The 17,497-nt window shown below is 41.2% G+C and overlaps 1 protein-coding gene and 1 long non-coding RNA gene across 2 annotated transcripts in view; one reads left to right on the top strand and one right to left on the bottom strand.

Moving 5' to 3' along the window:
- LOC136582303 (uncharacterized) overlaps positions 1 to 10,610 on the top strand; it is an 82,319-nt gene extending 71,709 nt beyond the window's left edge. Inside the window, exon 3 of the long non-coding RNA XR_010787169.1 lies at positions 10,541 to 10,610. This is a non-coding gene — a long non-coding RNA (uncharacterized lncRNA). The remainder of the gene's footprint in view (positions 1 to 10,540) is intronic.
- Positions 1 to 10,728, bottom strand: part of LOC136582300 (cathepsin W-like) — a 34,283-nt gene extending 23,555 nt beyond the window's left edge. The window contains exons 1-6 of the mRNA XM_066583219.1: positions 10,649 to 10,728; positions 10,437 to 10,491; positions 8,483 to 8,596; positions 7,161 to 7,300; positions 5,806 to 5,899; positions 4,790 to 4,870 (exon numbers count right to left, since the gene is read on the bottom strand). Of these exons, the coding sequence (XP_066439316.1) occupies positions 4,790 to 4,870; positions 5,806 to 5,899; positions 7,161 to 7,300; positions 8,483 to 8,596; positions 10,437 to 10,491; positions 10,649 to 10,720 (556 nt within the window). The 5' untranslated portion in view covers positions 10,721 to 10,728. The remainder of the gene's footprint in view (positions 1 to 4,789; positions 4,871 to 5,805; positions 5,900 to 7,160; positions 7,301 to 8,482; positions 8,597 to 10,436; positions 10,492 to 10,648) is intronic.
- Between the last annotated feature and the right edge of the window lie 6,769 nt (positions 10,729 to 17,497).

The following is a 17,497-nucleotide window of genomic DNA, read 5'->3' as shown; positions in this document are numbered from 1 at the left end:
CGTGCGTGGGGGTTGGGCAGCATGTTACCCAGGAGAAGTGGCAGCGGGGTGTCATGCAGGCAGTGATTGTGCTTTATTGGAGGTAGTGTGGTGCTTAGCTAAGGTATGCCTTGCTAATGAGGGTTTTTCAGAAGTAAAAATTGTTGGGAGGGGGGGCCCACTCTTGCCGGTATTGTGGCTTAATAGTGGGACCTGGGAACTTGAGATGCAGCCCAACATGTAGCCCCTCGCCTGCCCTATCCGTTTCTGTGTCGTTCGCATCACTTTCTTGAATTGCCCAGATTTTCACAAATGAAAACCGTAGCGAGCATCGGCGATATACAAAAATGCTCGGGTCGCCCATTGACTTCAATGGGGTTCGTTACTCGAAACGAACCCTCGAGCATCGCGAAAAGTTCGTCTCGAGTATTGAGCACTCGAGCATTTTGGTGCTCGCTCATCTCTAGTATTTATATAATTTATATAATACAATAGATTTTTTCCAAAGCGTTTGATTCTGTGCCTCATAAAAGGTTGGTATATAAAATGAGAATGCTTAGTCTGGGTGAAAATGTGTGTAAGTGGGTAAGTAACTGGCTCAGTGATAGAAAGTAGAGGGTGGTTATAAATGGTACATACTGCTATTGGGTCACTATTAAGGCCCATTTAAATGCAAAGACAATCTTTCAAGCGATTGAAAGATTGACAGTTCTAGCGATCATTTTGCATAAAGTGTTAATGGACACTAATTCCCATTAGCACTTTATCAGCTTCATTTGTGTGTAAATGAACCCCCAGGAGCTGTTTGCAGATCCCTGCAGGTGGTCTGAGCTCTGCAATTAGCTCCTTTGTTCTCACAGGAGCTGTCAAGGGCTGTCAGCATATACTCTCTGGCTGAACAATGGATTTTAAGCTCACCTTAAAATCATTGTTCAGCTAAAGAGTAAACGATGGTAGCAATTACATTCAACAATTATTGCTCATATGCCATCTTTTGAACGAATTTTGAACGATAATTGTTGCATGTAAATGGGGCTTTACTAGTGGGGTACCACAGGGGGCAATATTGGGCTCTATTCTTTTTAATATATTAACAACATCATAAAGGGATTTACAGTAAAATATCAATGTTTGCAGTTGATCAATATTTAGAGAACTATGTAAAATAATTAACACCAGAGAGGACAGGATACGGTTGCAAATGGATCTGAATAAGTCGGAGGCTCGGGCAGAAAAGCGTCAAATGAGGTTTAACACAGATAAATACAGGGTTATTCAGAATTCAATAGCAAACTAACTACAAAAGACAGGTCCACAATCGGTTCAATGTTTTCTATAACATACCAGTAAGTTCCATTTTCTGCCGCAGCGCTGTTTCTTGTTGTGTACAGTTTATAGGAAGATGGCGACACCACAGGAGAAACAGTTGCCACTGTTTTTCTGTTTGCATATACAACTAAATTCAACAAATTTTCTGTGCCACTCATAAATTTGCTTGTGACGAGGCCGTTGTTCTTTGAATTGACGCCAGAATTCAGTTGAACAATGGATTCACTCTTGGCAAACTCAAGCACACAAGACTATTTCTCCTGTGGTGTCGCCATTTTCCTATAAACTGTGAACAACAAGAAACAGCGCTGCGGTGTAGCAGAAAATGGACCTTACTGGTATCTCATAAAAAAGTTTGAACCTTCCTCTTTTCGGTGATGTGCGGATTGTGGATCTGTTTTTTTGTAGTTAGTTTGTAGTTAAATCCCGAAATCTGCTTTTTTGAATAACCCCGTATAAGGTTAAGCACATAGCCAGGGAAAATACATCTCACCATTATAAAATAAATGGGAAACCAATAGACAAAACAGACATGGAAAAGGACTTGGGGATATTAGTTAACTGTAAATTTAATTTGAGCAACCAGTGTCAGGCAGCTGCTGCCAAGGCAAATAGGATCATGGGGTGCATGAAAAGAGATCTAGGGGCGCAAGATGAGGACATTGTTCTTCCTCTTTACAAGCCACTGGTCAGACCACACATGGAATATTGTCTACAGTTTGGGGCATCGGTACAAAAGAAGGACCTATCAGAGCTTGAGCGGGTACAAAGTTGGACAACTAAATTAATTAGTCAAATGAGTGGACTACAAGACCTTGAGAAATGCTCAAAATCAGAGTTATTTAGTCTGAAATAAAGATATCTAAGGGGCAGCCTAATAACTATTGTAAGAGTGTAGTACACAGAATAGCCTGTAGGGAGCTATAGCAAGGCATTCTGGTGCCTGAGATGAGAGAAAACACCTGTGGGTGTGGCAGGAAGTAGGATAAGGCTGGCTTCACACAGGACTAAAATCCTGTGGAAATCTCGTGGAATGAACACACGGAAATACTTTGAGATTTCCGTGGGAGAAATGCAGATTCAAAACCTGCAGCCTTTTGCCACGGGTTTTGGAGCAGTTTCACCGCCTGCATTCCGCTGCAACCATATCTTCCCATAGAAAGGAAAGAGGCTGTTTGGGAAACGGGGGAAGAATTGACATTCCGTGTGGCATGTCAATTTCAGCACGGCTTGGCGGCAACAGATCAGCCGCAGCGTGTGGACGAGATTTTTACAAATCTCGTCCACTTTGCTTGCTAATCCCAGGATTAAAGTAGCAGGTGGAATTTCCATGCAAACATTTCTGCACGGAAATTCTGTGGCAATTATATCTCGTGTGAACCCAGCCTGAAGGTGTCGGTTCCTGCCACGCTTAGAGGAGAAGTTGGCTGACAGCCAGAGAGAGTGGTCCAGGGAGACAACTGGACATTGAAAAATAAATTGCATGCCTCAGTAAAGCTGAATGAAGTTGTCCTGGAAAGCTGTGTGGAACCTGTCCTGAAGAAAGCTGGATGACAACCGCAGTTGGACTGCCTAGTATTGAAAGCCTGAAGTAAAGGACATTTAAGTTAATTGCTTGGAGCTGTGCTGAAGCAAGCTGATGTTGCTTTGAAGGTAAAAATAAATGAGAAATTGGATTTTAACCTGCAGGTGTCTACCTGTGATGTGAGCGAATGATCCCAAGTTGCCACACTATGTATAAATATATCAGGAGACAATACAGAGATCTCTCCCAACATCTATTTATACCCAGGACTGTACTGTAACAAGGGGGCACCCTCTATGTCTAAAGTAAAGAAGATTTCTACACCAACATTGAAGGGAGTTCTTTACTGTAAGAGCAGTGAGACTATGGAACTCTCTGCCTGAGGACGTGGTGATGGCGAACTCACTAAAATAGTTCAAGAGGAGTCTGACGCCTTTCTTGAGTGCAACGATATTACATGTTATAGTCCCTTTCTTACTTTAGAAGTATCATTATGACAGGTAAGGAGTTGTAAAGCAATTTTTTCCATAGAATTGTATTTTTGCCTTCCTCTGGATCAACAATGCATGATGATAGGCTGAACTTGATGGACATATGTCTGTTTTCAGCCTTACATACAATGTTAATAGAGATTGTTAGGTTTGGGACCTGTAGTTCTATGGATTTCCAGGAGTACATTTACACAAGTGTGGGATAATTGAGCTGGATGGGTGTGGAGTTTCTCCAGCTAGCCAATTCCCACTGGCCTGCTGCATATAAATACCAGCCCCTCTGGCTGAAGGGAGCTGGTTTCCTCTTTCCCCCTTGTGTTTGCATTAATGCATGTTGTTCTGTAGTTGTAAACAGTGATGTGTTCTGTGTGTCTGTGCAGGTGGCCGGACATGTGGTGTTAACAGTCCTATTTTCTGTGGTATGAATTCCTTTGTGTGTTGGTGTGAGGCAAGTCCTTATGTTCCAGTGTGGGGCCATCCTTATTGGGACGATTGCCCGGCTTACAGGGAGTATTCATGAGGTAAGTTGTTTTGTGAGGGTAGGGACCCATGAGACAACGAGGACCATTGTTGCAGGCTCATGGTCTTAAGTGTCTTGGCCAAAATATGAACCAGTACCTCGTACCTACTGTGATGATTCCATCTGTTTCTGTGTGCAGATATGCTAGGTGAGGATTTGCGGTGTTTGTCAGTCACTGGCTTATGTCTGTATGCTGTTCTTTGTTTTATCCACCCATCTGTTGGTTGTTGGAAGCTCAGTTCTTATTTGTCCTACCTGTCTGTTGGTGGGCAGATGCCCAAGCCTTATTCTGTCCCCTTCGTCTGTTGGTAGGCGGACGCTAGGACCTCTTGTGTCTGTCTGCTCTTGTGTCTAGCCACCTGATTACCAAACTTAAATACCTGTCCTCACTACTCAGGTACCAAATCCTTGCTGGGTTTTGTTGCAGTTCAGGACAAACGTAACAGATATGCTATATTTCAGGCAATGCTAGGAAGTACTAAAAATAGTGTTAAATTGTGGTTATTAGAAATTAGCGAACGTGCTCGTTTAGAGCAATTACTCGAATGAGTATTGCTTTTTTCGAGTAACTGCCTCCCTCGGGCAAAAAGATTCGGGGGGCGCCAAGGTGGAGCAGGGGGGAAGAGGGGGATCTCTCTCTCTCTTTCCCCCTCGCAACCTCCGCTCACCCCTGGCGTCCCTTGAATCTTTTTGCCCGAGTAGGCAGTTACTCAAAACAAGTGATACTCATTTGAGTAATTGCTCTAAACAAGCATGTTCGCTGATCTCTAGTTGTTATGTTTAAATAAGCATCCTGTGTTTTAAGGGGTTAGAAACCTTTGATAAATTATGTTCTAGTTTTATGTTTAAAATATAAGTAGTACTGTATTAGGAAAAACCTTTTAGTAGCAGTTGAGATGACCTATTATGTTAAATTCCTCTATAAGTAAATATAATGTATCTTACCTTGCTGCATGACAGTTGTATAAGCAATCCAAATATTTCCTCCTTTACAGCCATATTGACAAGGACTACAATCTAGAACCTCTGGAAGAAAGCAATTAGGTGAACAAATGTGAAAGCAGAAATAATGTTAGGATGAGAATATGTAAAAGAAACACTTTAAAAAAGACATAGACAAACTGGAGCAAGTTCAGAGAAGAGTTACCAAGATGGGGAGTGGTCTGTAAATCATGTCCTATGAAGAACAGTTAAAGGATCTGGGAATGTTTAGCTTGCAAAAAAGAAGGCTGAGAGGAGACTTAATAGCTGTCTACAAATGTCTGAAGGGCTGTCACAGTGCAGGGGGGTCAGCCCTATTCTCATTTGTACAAGGAAAGACTAGAAGCAATTGGATGAAACTGAAAGGGAGGAGACACAGATTAGATATTAGACAGTGAGGGTGATCAATGAGTGGAACAGGTTACCACGGGAGGTGGTGAGTTCTCCTTCAATGGAAGTGTTCAAACAAAGGCTGGACAAATATCTGTCTGGGATGATTTAGTGAATCCTGCACTGAGCAGGGGGTTGGACCAGATGACCGTGGAGGTCGCTTCAAACTCTACTATTCTATGATTCTATTTTATGATTCTAAAAAAGACATTCAGTATAGTACCAAAAATAAAGTGATTTAATGGGACTTCAATCTTATGGTCTATCCCTAGGATAGACCATCGACCTTTGACTGTTGGGTATGACCCCTAGCCTCCCGCCAAGCAACAATGAAGGGGCGCGATATTCTAACTATTAACAGACCATCAATATCACTCCTTTCCCACCACTTTTAGAAGAAGATTTGCTAGATGTGATCATTGTCATTTGGCCCCTCCCATTCTTATGACTGTCCACAACTTTGCCCAGGTAAAAGATGCAAGTAAATGGCATCTTTCATAAAAATGGACAAGAGAACTGAAAGTAATGTATAGGATTCTCATCTTTATGCTAATTCAGGCGCATTGTGACAAAGAAGGGCAGTTACTTACGCTGAACTGATAGGTTCATTGGATATCCAACGATTCCCCATTGTGCCTCAATATTTGCAACAGCAGCAAAAGCCCAACAAGAGCCACACCTGCCCTAGAGAATGAATTTAAATAGATGTTATATGTGCTGATATAGATAGACAGACAGACAGATAGATAGATAGATAGATAGATAGATAGATAGATAGATAGATAGATAGATAGATAGATAGATATGCACTACTACTCAAAAGCAATTACTGTCTTTTTCTTCCAGAACTTTCTCTAATATTCCTCTTATGGCCTGCTGCTCTGTTTTTAAATTTGCTGCAATTTATATATGAAAAGTATTAAAAATAGAGCCCAGAGCAACCAAACTGTGATTTTTTCATTTACAACATAATGCCTCATTCACCCGACCGTATGTGTAAAACCCTGCAGATGTCTCACCGTGTTTTGCCTGGGTGTGTACTGCGTATGACCACATATCTCACGCACGCGGCCATGCACAGTGTGACTTTTTTTTGTAAAATTCCCCACAGTGTTTCGTATAGAAATTCACAAATAATATTCGCTTAAGCAAAACAATTTCACCATGAACACACCTCTATCAATCAACATCATGCGGCAAATCTCAAAGATTCGCAATAGCATGGGGATAATTAATCACAAATAGAACTGCCTGCAGAAGCAGTATTAAAACACCTGCGTATTTATTCATTCTAGTGCTACAGAAATTGACCTGCAGTGCCAAGTTTGCCATCACTGTATACCAATATCTTGTGGATTTTCTTAAAACCTCATCCACACTGCTGATACGGTAAAATGATTCGTATTTTTTGCAGCAAATTGCTTTGCAGTAAATCTGCAGCATTTCCATTACATGCGTCCATGCTCTTAGGCTGCGTTCCCATGCAGCAAAAACAGTCTTGCTGCTGCGACTCTACCCTCCTGCTACTGCCAATAGCCTCACGATCTTTCAGATTTTACGGGGAAGATTGTGCCGCCATTGGCTGCTACATCTGGGTAAAGTCTCAGCCACAGGCTTTTTCTGTTGCATGGGAATACTGTCTTGGACCACCTTCACATGGCGCATATCTGCTACGGACAGAGACAGAGAGAGAAAGAACGAGAGAACACGAGTGAAGGGGAAAAAAAAGATCGGGACCCGGCGTCCCACATACAAATATGCTCGAGTTTCCCATTGTAATCAATGGGGTTCGTTACTCGGGTAGAGCTGTCGAATTTTACGAAAAGCTCGACTCGAATAAAGCGGACCCGAGCATTTGGGTGCTCGCTCATCTCTATTTAGAATTTTTTCTGAGCCCCTAGTGATATATCATAATGTTCATACTGTATCTTATACTGTATCTTACCTGGTCTTTGACCACTGAAATGACTCCTGCCTTGCGCCAATCACAGGAGTCACCAACTGGTTTAGCCTCTACCTTCAGTTGTGTCACATTATTTGGAGGAACGGCAATAGAACTCAAACCATTTCTTATGAACTCTTCATCTAGATACATAATGACAATTTAAGTATAAAAAATGAATATTATAAGTCTCAGTTTGAAATATGGGCAAATGACTAGGGCTGTTAATTCTATCCATCTGATCCCCGAAATGCACATTTCAGAAGTGAAAAGCAAAGTGCCTTCATTGGGCTGAACATAGAAGTTCCCAAAATGGTGCCTCCTTTTCTGAGATCACTTCCGACTCTGCATCTACTGGCTGTGGCATCACCTTACAGACTTCCTGCTCTGCATCTACTAGCTGTGGCATCACGTTACACGCTTTCTGCTTAGCATCAACTGACTTTAGCATCACCTTACAGACTTCTGGCTCTGCATCTACTGGCTGTGGCATCACATTACAGACTTCTTGCTCTGCATCTACTGGCTGTAGCATCACTTTACAGACGTCCTGCTCTGCATCTACAGACTGTAGCATCACGTTACAGACTTCCTGCTCTGCATCTACTGGCTGTGGCATCACCTTACAGACTTCCTGCTGTGCATCTACTGGCTGTGGTATCACCTTACAGACTTCCTGCTCTGCATCTACTGGCTGTGGCATCACCTTACAAACTTCCTGCTGTGCATCTACTGGCTGTGGCATTACCTTACAGACTTCCTGCTCTTCATCTACAGGCTGTGGCACCACGTTACAGACTTACTGCTTTGCCCACCCCTGCAAGCCTTCTACATATAATACTGGGGATGCTGAGAATTTTCTACTCTATTTTGTCTACTTCATACTGTACTAGAACCAAACAGCCAATAGAACTAGCTAACAAGGAATGCACAATTTTCTGTAATAACAATATATGAAGAATAAATGCAGGGATTGAGAGGAGCAGTAAGTCTGTGTGGTTTACCCCCTGGCAGTAGCTGGAGAGAGGGGGCATTGTGTTGGTAATTTTAACTGTACATCCCAATAGCATGTAGCAATATTTATTGTCTGTAGTGCGAAATGTACGTTTGTGTGGCCAGAGTGAAAAAAGGACCCTAGTATGTTGTATGAACCTAGTAGGTACATTTTAAGGAATATGAAATTTTGACCATAGTTTCAATTTAAAGGGCTATCTCATGAAAATACATTTATGGTTGAATGGGGATGGAGGGGTCTGACCTATCTATAAACCATAAATGTCTGTACCTAGAATATCCCTTTAAAGATTAATTTCATGATGACTCACGTGTAAGGTCACTAAACTCAGTGATCCCATATTCTGCGGTTCCTAGTTCCGTTTTCTGCATCTGACGTGCAATGTTTCGATTTGTGGCAAACACAGACAGTCTATATTGATATTCTGCAAAGATGTAACGATAAAATACACAGTTTCGTTGTTAGGTAGTACATATTGTTTAGAAAGCGTAGTTAACTGTAAAGTAGGTTCAAGACCAAATAAGAGGTGGCGCACTTTACCTAAAAATTAACACATTTATCCTGAACCCCTAGTGGCATTCAGTGATCAATACCAAAATCATGTTAAATGAAAGATATTGTGATGTCCCGTCATTCAAAGGATTATCCAAGATAAAATGTTCTTTACACACAAGCTCCCCCCCCCCCCCCCCCCAGTGTAATCATAATATAGAGCTCATACTCTCACAAGCTGTTCCGGGTCTCCTCACTGGCGTTATGCTTGCAGGCTATAGTCAGCCGAAGTCGGCTCGTAAACAAGCTGCTGCAGCCAATGACAGTTCAGCAATCATTGGCTAAACAAAACAGCACAGCGGAGACCCGGAGCAGCAGTGGGGGACTCGCGGGAAGTGTTGAGTAGGTGAGTATGAGCACTTGGTTATGTTTGCACACACTGGGGAACCTGTTTGTAAAACAATATTTTATCTTGCACAACCCATTTTATTATCATATTCAATGTATAGATTGTAAAAAATAATGTTTGCCAATAACATTATGTTCCAAAAATGGACCCAGGGAAGAGTTATGACATTTATTTGAGTGTATAGCAATAAGCACGTCTACTAATGGGCTGAGTGCTGGTGGACATTCATGTCCAATCACTCTTCTCACAGCCTGCTCTATGCACAGTGATTCCTATAGCTTTTCCCTTCTCAGGGCAAATTTTAAATATTGATTTTTAAAACTTTTTGAAAAGCGCTGCGGAATACGTTGGCGCTATGCAAATAAAGATTATTATTATTAAAACTGGATGCATAATTTAAATATATTTTCATTATTTTGCCCTCTGGATAAAAATATGTCCAATTCAGTTTGAAACATCGAAGAAGTGTTACATAACTATATAACTAAGGCTGCTTTCACATATGTGGCGGGAGTTCCGTTTTCCTGTTCCGTTATGGGAACATAATAGTCCCCGAACGGAACAGGAAAGTGGAACCCCAAGCTCGGATGTAAAACCACCCAAACCTGCAAGCTTGGTCTAAAGTTGGCCATAGACTAACAATTATCATTGATGATCCAAACAATTTTAAAAATATCCAATGTGTTAACTATTAAATGTGCAAATCACTTTATCTACCTAAAATGATGTAAAACCACCCTTACTCTAGCAAGTGTCTATAGAATAGAATGACATTTATTGAAAAAATATTGATTGTATAAGATTACCTAGGCTGGTCAAATGTGTATCCCACCGTATATAATAAACATGTGTGCCTTCTGCATTTTATATAATAGGTTATGGAATAAATTACACCCTATATAGCCAATAAAGAATTTGATGCAGCTTTGATGTGAGTATCACCTGAAAATATTTGTGGTAGATTGGCATAACATTACAACTAGAGATGAGCGAGCACGCTCGTTTAAGGCTGATGCTCGAGTGAGCTACGGTTTTTTCGAGTAACTGACTACGCGTCTGAGCACCATGTGGGGGGAGGGGTGGGGATCACGGGAGGGAGAGAGAGATCTACATATACAGCAAACATCTCTATTTCATATAAAAGAAATTAGAAACAGGAAATAATAGGGGCTTGCTGGGCGATACAAGTTTAGATATCTGAATGTGCAAGTTGAAAGAAAAGACGCTACTGTTGAATTTCATCCCTGAGTACCTATATTTCATGAAGATATCATAATATGTATTTCAAATTCACAAAAATACATGCATAAGGTTAAAAACCATAATTCAATAATAAGTGTGCACAGAAAGGTGATGTGCTTACCTTTAGGACTCTTGTAAACCTTATTAAATTGTTTCATAAAATTCTCAAACTCCTCCTGGTAATAAATAAATTTAGTTAGTATTTACATCAGAATTCTATTACAGATCAGCCTGAATTCAACTCTGGATAGGAAAGAAGGAAAAGCTACAAGTTCGTGGAATTAACAGAAAGGAAGTGAGTATACGACAATATTTAAAAAAATCAGCAATTACCAATTCAGTGACTCCTGAGACGGTATGTATGACAACACACAACAAAGCGTGAAGTGCGAAGGCTCGATACATCCTGAAGAATTAAGTATGATTGTTCATATGTAGTAATCGAATTGCAAAACCTTTTATATACCTAATTTATATCTGATAAGGAAACCACAACTATAAAAAGATGACAGGTGAATGGTCAATACTGCGTGCTAGCCACAAGAAAATTTCCAACTAAAAATGGCAACAAATTCAAACCTCTCAAAAGAGGAAGTTATGGTGTGAAAGCGAACACATCAATAGTAGATTGGCAAGGGTCTACTGCTTGGGAACATCACAAATAAGTAGTTCTCAGGCACTGGGCAGATTTATACAGTAACTCTGGCCACTGCAGTGAGAACAGAGCTTTCTGCTTCCTGCATAAATTAGCTCAGTTTATTGTTCCAGAGAACAGCTGACCGTGGGGGTCCTGGGTGTCGGACCGCCAGAGATCTACTATTGATGGCCTATCCCGAGGACAGGCCATCCATATTTTACTGCTGGAAAACCCCTTTAACTAGTTGCCAGTTATAGAGCCATTTACCCTGTATCATGCTCTAATTTTGTGGATTTTTATGTTTCACCTGGTTTACTTTACAGCAGTATTTGTGCCCCCTTTGTACCTTGTCTGTATTCAATACCTACTTTTTTGCTAAATTTAGTAAGTTTTGAATTTACTATAGTTTGTGGCCCTCCATACTACATTTTTGCTACTGCACCTCTCTGAGCTGACCCCAGCTAGTTATTGACCACATATGTGTTGAAAACTTTGGCATTGTACTTGTTTGAGCTGAACTTGACCTGGATAGTCAACTGTGTGTAACAATCTGCATGTAGGTCAGGTTCCCTACTGTGATTTCTCCTAAGGCCTCTTTCTCAAGGGCTACAAATTCTCGCTACAAAACACATGTATGTGAGGCCGCAATCAAATGGGCCGCAGAACTATGTTTTGACCCATACAGGGGTCTTTTTCAAGTTAATAAGATGTGACAAACACCTATACTTTATACACAACACTGACCTTGTATACTAACATCAAACACGAGATAGGTCTAGAGGCGGTACGTTTTTTTCTTGATGAAGTCTGAATTGGCCAATAGGAAGTTGACATTTCTTTTGACATTGTTAGAAATGATAGCAACTACTTTATGTATGGTAATACTTACTACAGGCAATGTCCGGGGATCACAATGGGCTTGAATGTGGCTCCGACTTACAACAATATTTATATGGCATATGTAGAGGAATCACACATATAAACGTCGCCATATTGGCCTAAAGTTCGGATGTGGATCCGGTACACAAACGATATTTTCATCATATGGGAAGGAACTGAAACTGAGTTACACTCCTTTCACTTTGAACTCAATTGTATCCTCCCTGACTTGAAGTTTACATTCACAAGCTCAAATGAACGGGTTTAATTTCTGGACGTATTGACTTATAAGAGCGAGGGACAACTGAAGACTGACCTTTATACTAAACAAACTGATAGAAACAGTCTATAGTTGTATAGTAGTACAGTAGTTGTCATCCGCCCAGAATGTGCGACTCCTTGCCTTGGAGCCAGCTGTTGAGGGTGCGAAGGATTTTAATGGATGAACATATTGATGGACGCCTAGATGAGATGTGCAGTAAATTCCAAATTCCAAGGGGCTACCCATGATAGATTGACAAAGCAACTTATAGTGAAGGCCCATTCCACTAACCGTAACACACTATTGACTTCTGTAGAAAAGAGGAAAGAAGAACGGCGTATCCCCTTTATTTCATGATATGTCCCAGGAGTGGTAAAGGGGCACAGATTGTCAGAAGGTATTGGCCAGTGTTGACCCGTTGTCATGCCAATGTTCCTGAATTTTGTTTGCCACCATTAATGGCTTACCGGCATGAGGTTAATTTTAAGGACAAATTAGTCCATACTACTCATATCCTTAAGAGACCATTGACACAATGGTTACTTGCCCCTCTGAAGATGGGCAATTTCCCCTGCTTATGCTGTTCAAACTGTCAAAACATGTTTAGAGTTAATTCATTTACCCACCCATGGACAGAGAGACAGTACCCGATCAGAGGGAAATTCGGTTGTAATACTTCCTGCATTATTTATGTTGTCATGCCCGTGTGGGCTGTTGTATGTCAGCAAAATGACAATGGAATGCAAAAGGCTTATCTCTAAACATAAGAGAACTATTCGTACTGGAAAAACTGACGTGTCGGTGGCTACACATTTTTTGGAGGAACATCATTCCATTAGACAATTGAGATACCAAATCATTGATTGTGAGTTACATAGTGCAAGAGGGGGAGACAGGAAGAGGAGACTCGAATTCAGGGAGGCCAAGTGGATATTTGAGCTTGATACATTATAGCCCATGGGACTAAATTTGCAATACAACCCATTTCATATGTTTGACATGATTTCTGTGTGTGTCTTCGGTTCTATTGGTTTTAACTATTGAATGTTTTTTTAATATGAATATATTTTTTTACAGACTCCATGCTGGCGCAGTTGGGGTATTGTGGCCTGGCTCACCCCTGTAAGAATCTGATAGCTGGCTGGCTGCAATATATCAAAAAATTGTATTTATTTATTTATTTTTTAAATTTCACTTGCTATATGGGATTTATTTTCCCTATGACATCTGTATGTCTGTTTTGTAATTAAGAGCCCATTAATGATGTATAAGATTCTAGTTTTTCTCAATTTGTGAGGGTGGAATGTACAGAAACAGAGACATTTTTCAATGTTGACTGAAGATAGGCGTTCACAGATACACATTGTTTGGAGTAGTTGCACTATAAGAATGACAATATTCTTCAGGTGCTGATACTCATTGTTCGCTGTAAGATCCTTATTGTTATTCTGATATATACATATAACCCTTTGATGGATGGCACGTACACATTACAGTTGGTATGGATGTACACGTAAGTTTTTTCTAATTACTGTAGTATCCTGTATAGATAGGCATGTGAATATGGGCACTGTATATGTGTTTATTTGATCAGTTATATAGCGCAATTAGGGTGATCATTGTTCGCAATATAAGCAAGTGAGAGTGTTAGATGTGGGCTGCAGGTACTGATTTACGCTGGGTTGTCATTGAGATGGAGCGACTCTATCAATACTCACACAGGCAAAACAAGAACGTATCCCTCTAACCTCTTTGAGGTATCGCGAGTATTCAACAATGCGTGCAGGCGCACTAACCAATGTGTCGGACTGATTAAACAGGATGATCCGATTAACAGGGGAAGCCAGTTCTATCACGGCCTCACACCTGAGGCTGCAAGGCATGTGAACCGGGACACCTGTGAGTAGGAGTGTCCATTTTAAATGTGTTAATGTTGATTGGTCAGTGTTGTGTAGAGAGTATAGGTGTTTGTCACAAGTTATTAAATGGAAAAAGACCCCTGCGCGGGTTGAAAGGTAGTTCTGTGTCTATGGAGTAGTAAAGGAGCACTCTTGGATGCTGCTCATTTTTGGCATTTTGTGACTGATCTATATGGACTATGGAGTCAGGTCCACCATATGAGCTTTGCATACTTGCTCACCTCCCACTGATGTGGTACAAGTGGTAGTGCTGCTGATATACTGCTTTTCTAAGGGCACCCAAACGGGCAACACAATAGTGACACAAGAAAAGCATTTAATTGAATGGCTGTGAAATAGGATTGCCATCCACTTCACCTGAGATGGATTGTGCCACTCTTACAAAAACTCTGGGCAACCAGACTACTTTAAATCTCTGGTGTCTGCCAGCTTTATTGCTACATCAATGGTTCACAGTATTTCCAAACTGCACATACACCGGAACACAAAAAAAAAATTTAAAAGGCTGACCACTGACGAGACATTAGCATTAGCATTCTCATTTCAACACAGTTCATTTACCCCTCTAATTTTGAAGTCCTGAGAACTTTTCCCCTCTCCTTTTGTTTAGTTTACAAACCACAGTATCTTTGTCACCATACCCAACCAGAGTGTCTAGGGGGCGTCCTTCCCTGTCAGACTCGTGACAGACACAGTTTTGTCCACTCTGGACCTCAGACTTGCAGCTCCTGCAGCTGGCTCAGCATCCTCTCTCAGCTCTCTGCAGCTCAGTGTGTCTGGAGTTTTTATCTCCTCCAGACACACCCATACAAATGTCCCTGTTAATTATGCTCAGTCTGCATTACCACAGTGCTGAGATGACAATAGGTGATGGGACAGAAAAGGTGACAATTGGGTAGGTGAATCTTGTTTGATGACATAGGGTGCAGGAGAAGTAAGGTGAGCAGCACTGGAGGACTGGATTGGAACTATTGAATTGTGTATTGGAAAGCAGATACTTGGACTTGAAGTCACCTTTAGAAGACTGTACTTCATTGTCTGTCTCTCTTTATCTATTGTGATTATAAGGACTAAAGGCCAATTTACACAGAACTGTTATCGCTCAAAATTCATTCCAACGATGGCTTTTGAACAATAACCATTGCGTGTAAATGTGCTCCCATTGTGCATTTTTTGTTCACTGTTCGTACATTGCTGAATTCAGGTCGGCATAAAATCCATCATCCCCGATAGCAGGGACCGCAAGCTGAGTTCAGCATGGGGAGTGCTGATAACATTGAATTCAACATGCAGCCCAAGGCAGAACAAAAGAGATGTACTTAGAGACAGACCACCTGCTGTTCTCTAAATACATGTAAATAAAGTTAATAAGCTACTAATGGCAATTAATGCCCCTTTAGTATCTCTGCATCCGCAAAAAAACACCTATCTATCAAAGTAATGCATTATTTACCATGCAGGATGAATGTCCTCAGAAAAAAATTAAGAGTGCCAAAATTGCACTTTTTTTTGTCACCTTGCCTTTAAGAAAAAAATGTAATAAAAAGCGATTAAAAAGTCGTACCTACTCCGACAGAAACTACAGGACGTCCTGCACTAAATGAGCTCTCGCACAACTATGTCGATGTAAAAATATAATAATTATGGCTCTCAGAAGATGGCGACAGAAAATTAAAAAAATATATATATCTTTGAAAAAATAAAAGTAGTTCAGCAAAAAAAAAACAATATAAATTTGGTATCGTAGTAATCGTACTGACCCATGGAATAAATTTATCATGTCATTATTGTTGCAGTGTGTAAGCCGTAGAAACAAGACACACTCAAATATAGCAGAATTTTTGGGGTTTTTTTCTATTTCACTCCATTAGAATTTTTTTTAGATTTTCAGTACATTATATGGTAAATTAAATAGTACCATTGAAAAATACAACTCGTCCCGCAAAAATCAAGACTTTAGACATGGATCGATGGATAAATAAAAGAGTTATGATTTTTTAAAAGAGGGGAGGAAAAACCGAAAACGGAAAAAATGAAAAAGGGCCACGTTCTTAAGGGGTTAAGTGCATGGGGCAGACCGCAGTTTCCAGCACAGGTAAGTTGCAGAGAGTGCCACTATGCAGAGCTACATTTGAAGGCATTTCATGCTCATGCGGGGCTCACAGGAGGTCGAACACCAATCAATTGTAACCCAATTACATATATAATGTGATGACAATAGTAATATGATACAATTTTGCAAGGTATGAAAAACAGTTGAAACTGAATTAGGGAGCGCTATACATGCTGTATAGATTCAAATGTAGTACTAGCTGATATTGCTGACGACACCCAGCTATACACCTCTTCCCGTGACATCTCTGCACCTTTCCTCCAAAACATCACTGTCTGTCTGCTGTCTCTAACACTATGTCCTCTCTCTACCTAAAACAAAACCTCTCTAAAACGGACTTATTGGTATATCCACCCTCCACTAACCGACCTCATCCTGACATCTCCATCTCAGTGTGTGGCGCCACCATAACTCCTAGACAACATGCCCGCTGCCTTGGGGTCATATTCGACTCTGATCTATCATTTACCCCCTACATCCAATCTCTCGCCCGAACATGTCAGCTGCACCTCAAGAACATCGCAAGAATCGCTCTTTTCTCACTGTGGACACGCTAAAAACGCTTACTGTTGCCCTCATCTACTCTCGGCTCGATTATTGAAACTCGTTGCTGATCGGCCTCCCCTGCACTAGACTCTACCCTCTCCAATCCATCCTGAATGCGGCAGCCAGGCTCATCTTCCTGTCCAGCCGCTACTCGGACGCCTCTGCCCTGTGCCGGTCACTGCACTGGCTGCCCGTTAATTACAGAATTCAATTCAAACTCGCTACCTTCATCCACAAAGCCCTCCACAGTGCAGCACCACCCTATATTGCCTACCTCATCTCAATCCATCACCCAGCCCGGGCTCTCCGCTCTGCAAACGAAACCAGACTGAGCACCCCTTTAATTCGAACTTCTAATTCCCGCCTCCAAGACTTCGCCAGAGCAGCACCGGTCCTCTGGAACGCATTACCAAAGGATACCCGAGCAATCCAGGACTCGCAGAACTTTAGGCGTGCTCTAAAAACGCACCTCTTCAGGGAGGCATACCGCATACCCTAAACAAACCCCTCTTAACTTGTTCCCTGACCTATTGACTGCAATCCCTGCTAGCCATCATAAACCGCTCCTGCAGTCATACCGATTCTGCCGTCACATGGCCAAATATCTGACCATTGTCTATGTGTATAGAATTCCTCACTCTCCACCTCGCCATACTGTACACATCTCCAGTCCTTTATCTTCTGTATCACCCCATTACTTGTAGTATGTAAGCTCGTTGGAGCAGGACCCTCGCCCCTATTGTTTCCATCAACTAATTACTATGTAACCGTGGTTCTGTAATTTTTGTACTTTTTGTCTTACTGTATTCCCCCTGTCTATGTAAGC

Source organism: Eleutherodactylus coqui, chromosome 11 (genome assembly GCF_035609145.1).
Source record: "Eleutherodactylus coqui strain aEleCoq1 chromosome 11, aEleCoq1.hap1, whole genome shotgun sequence".
Classification (NCBI taxonomy): domain Eukaryota; kingdom Metazoa; phylum Chordata; class Amphibia; order Anura; family Eleutherodactylidae; genus Eleutherodactylus; species Eleutherodactylus coqui.
The sequence above is the reverse complement of the archived record's forward strand: the minus strand, read 5'-3'. Positions and strand labels throughout refer to the sequence as shown.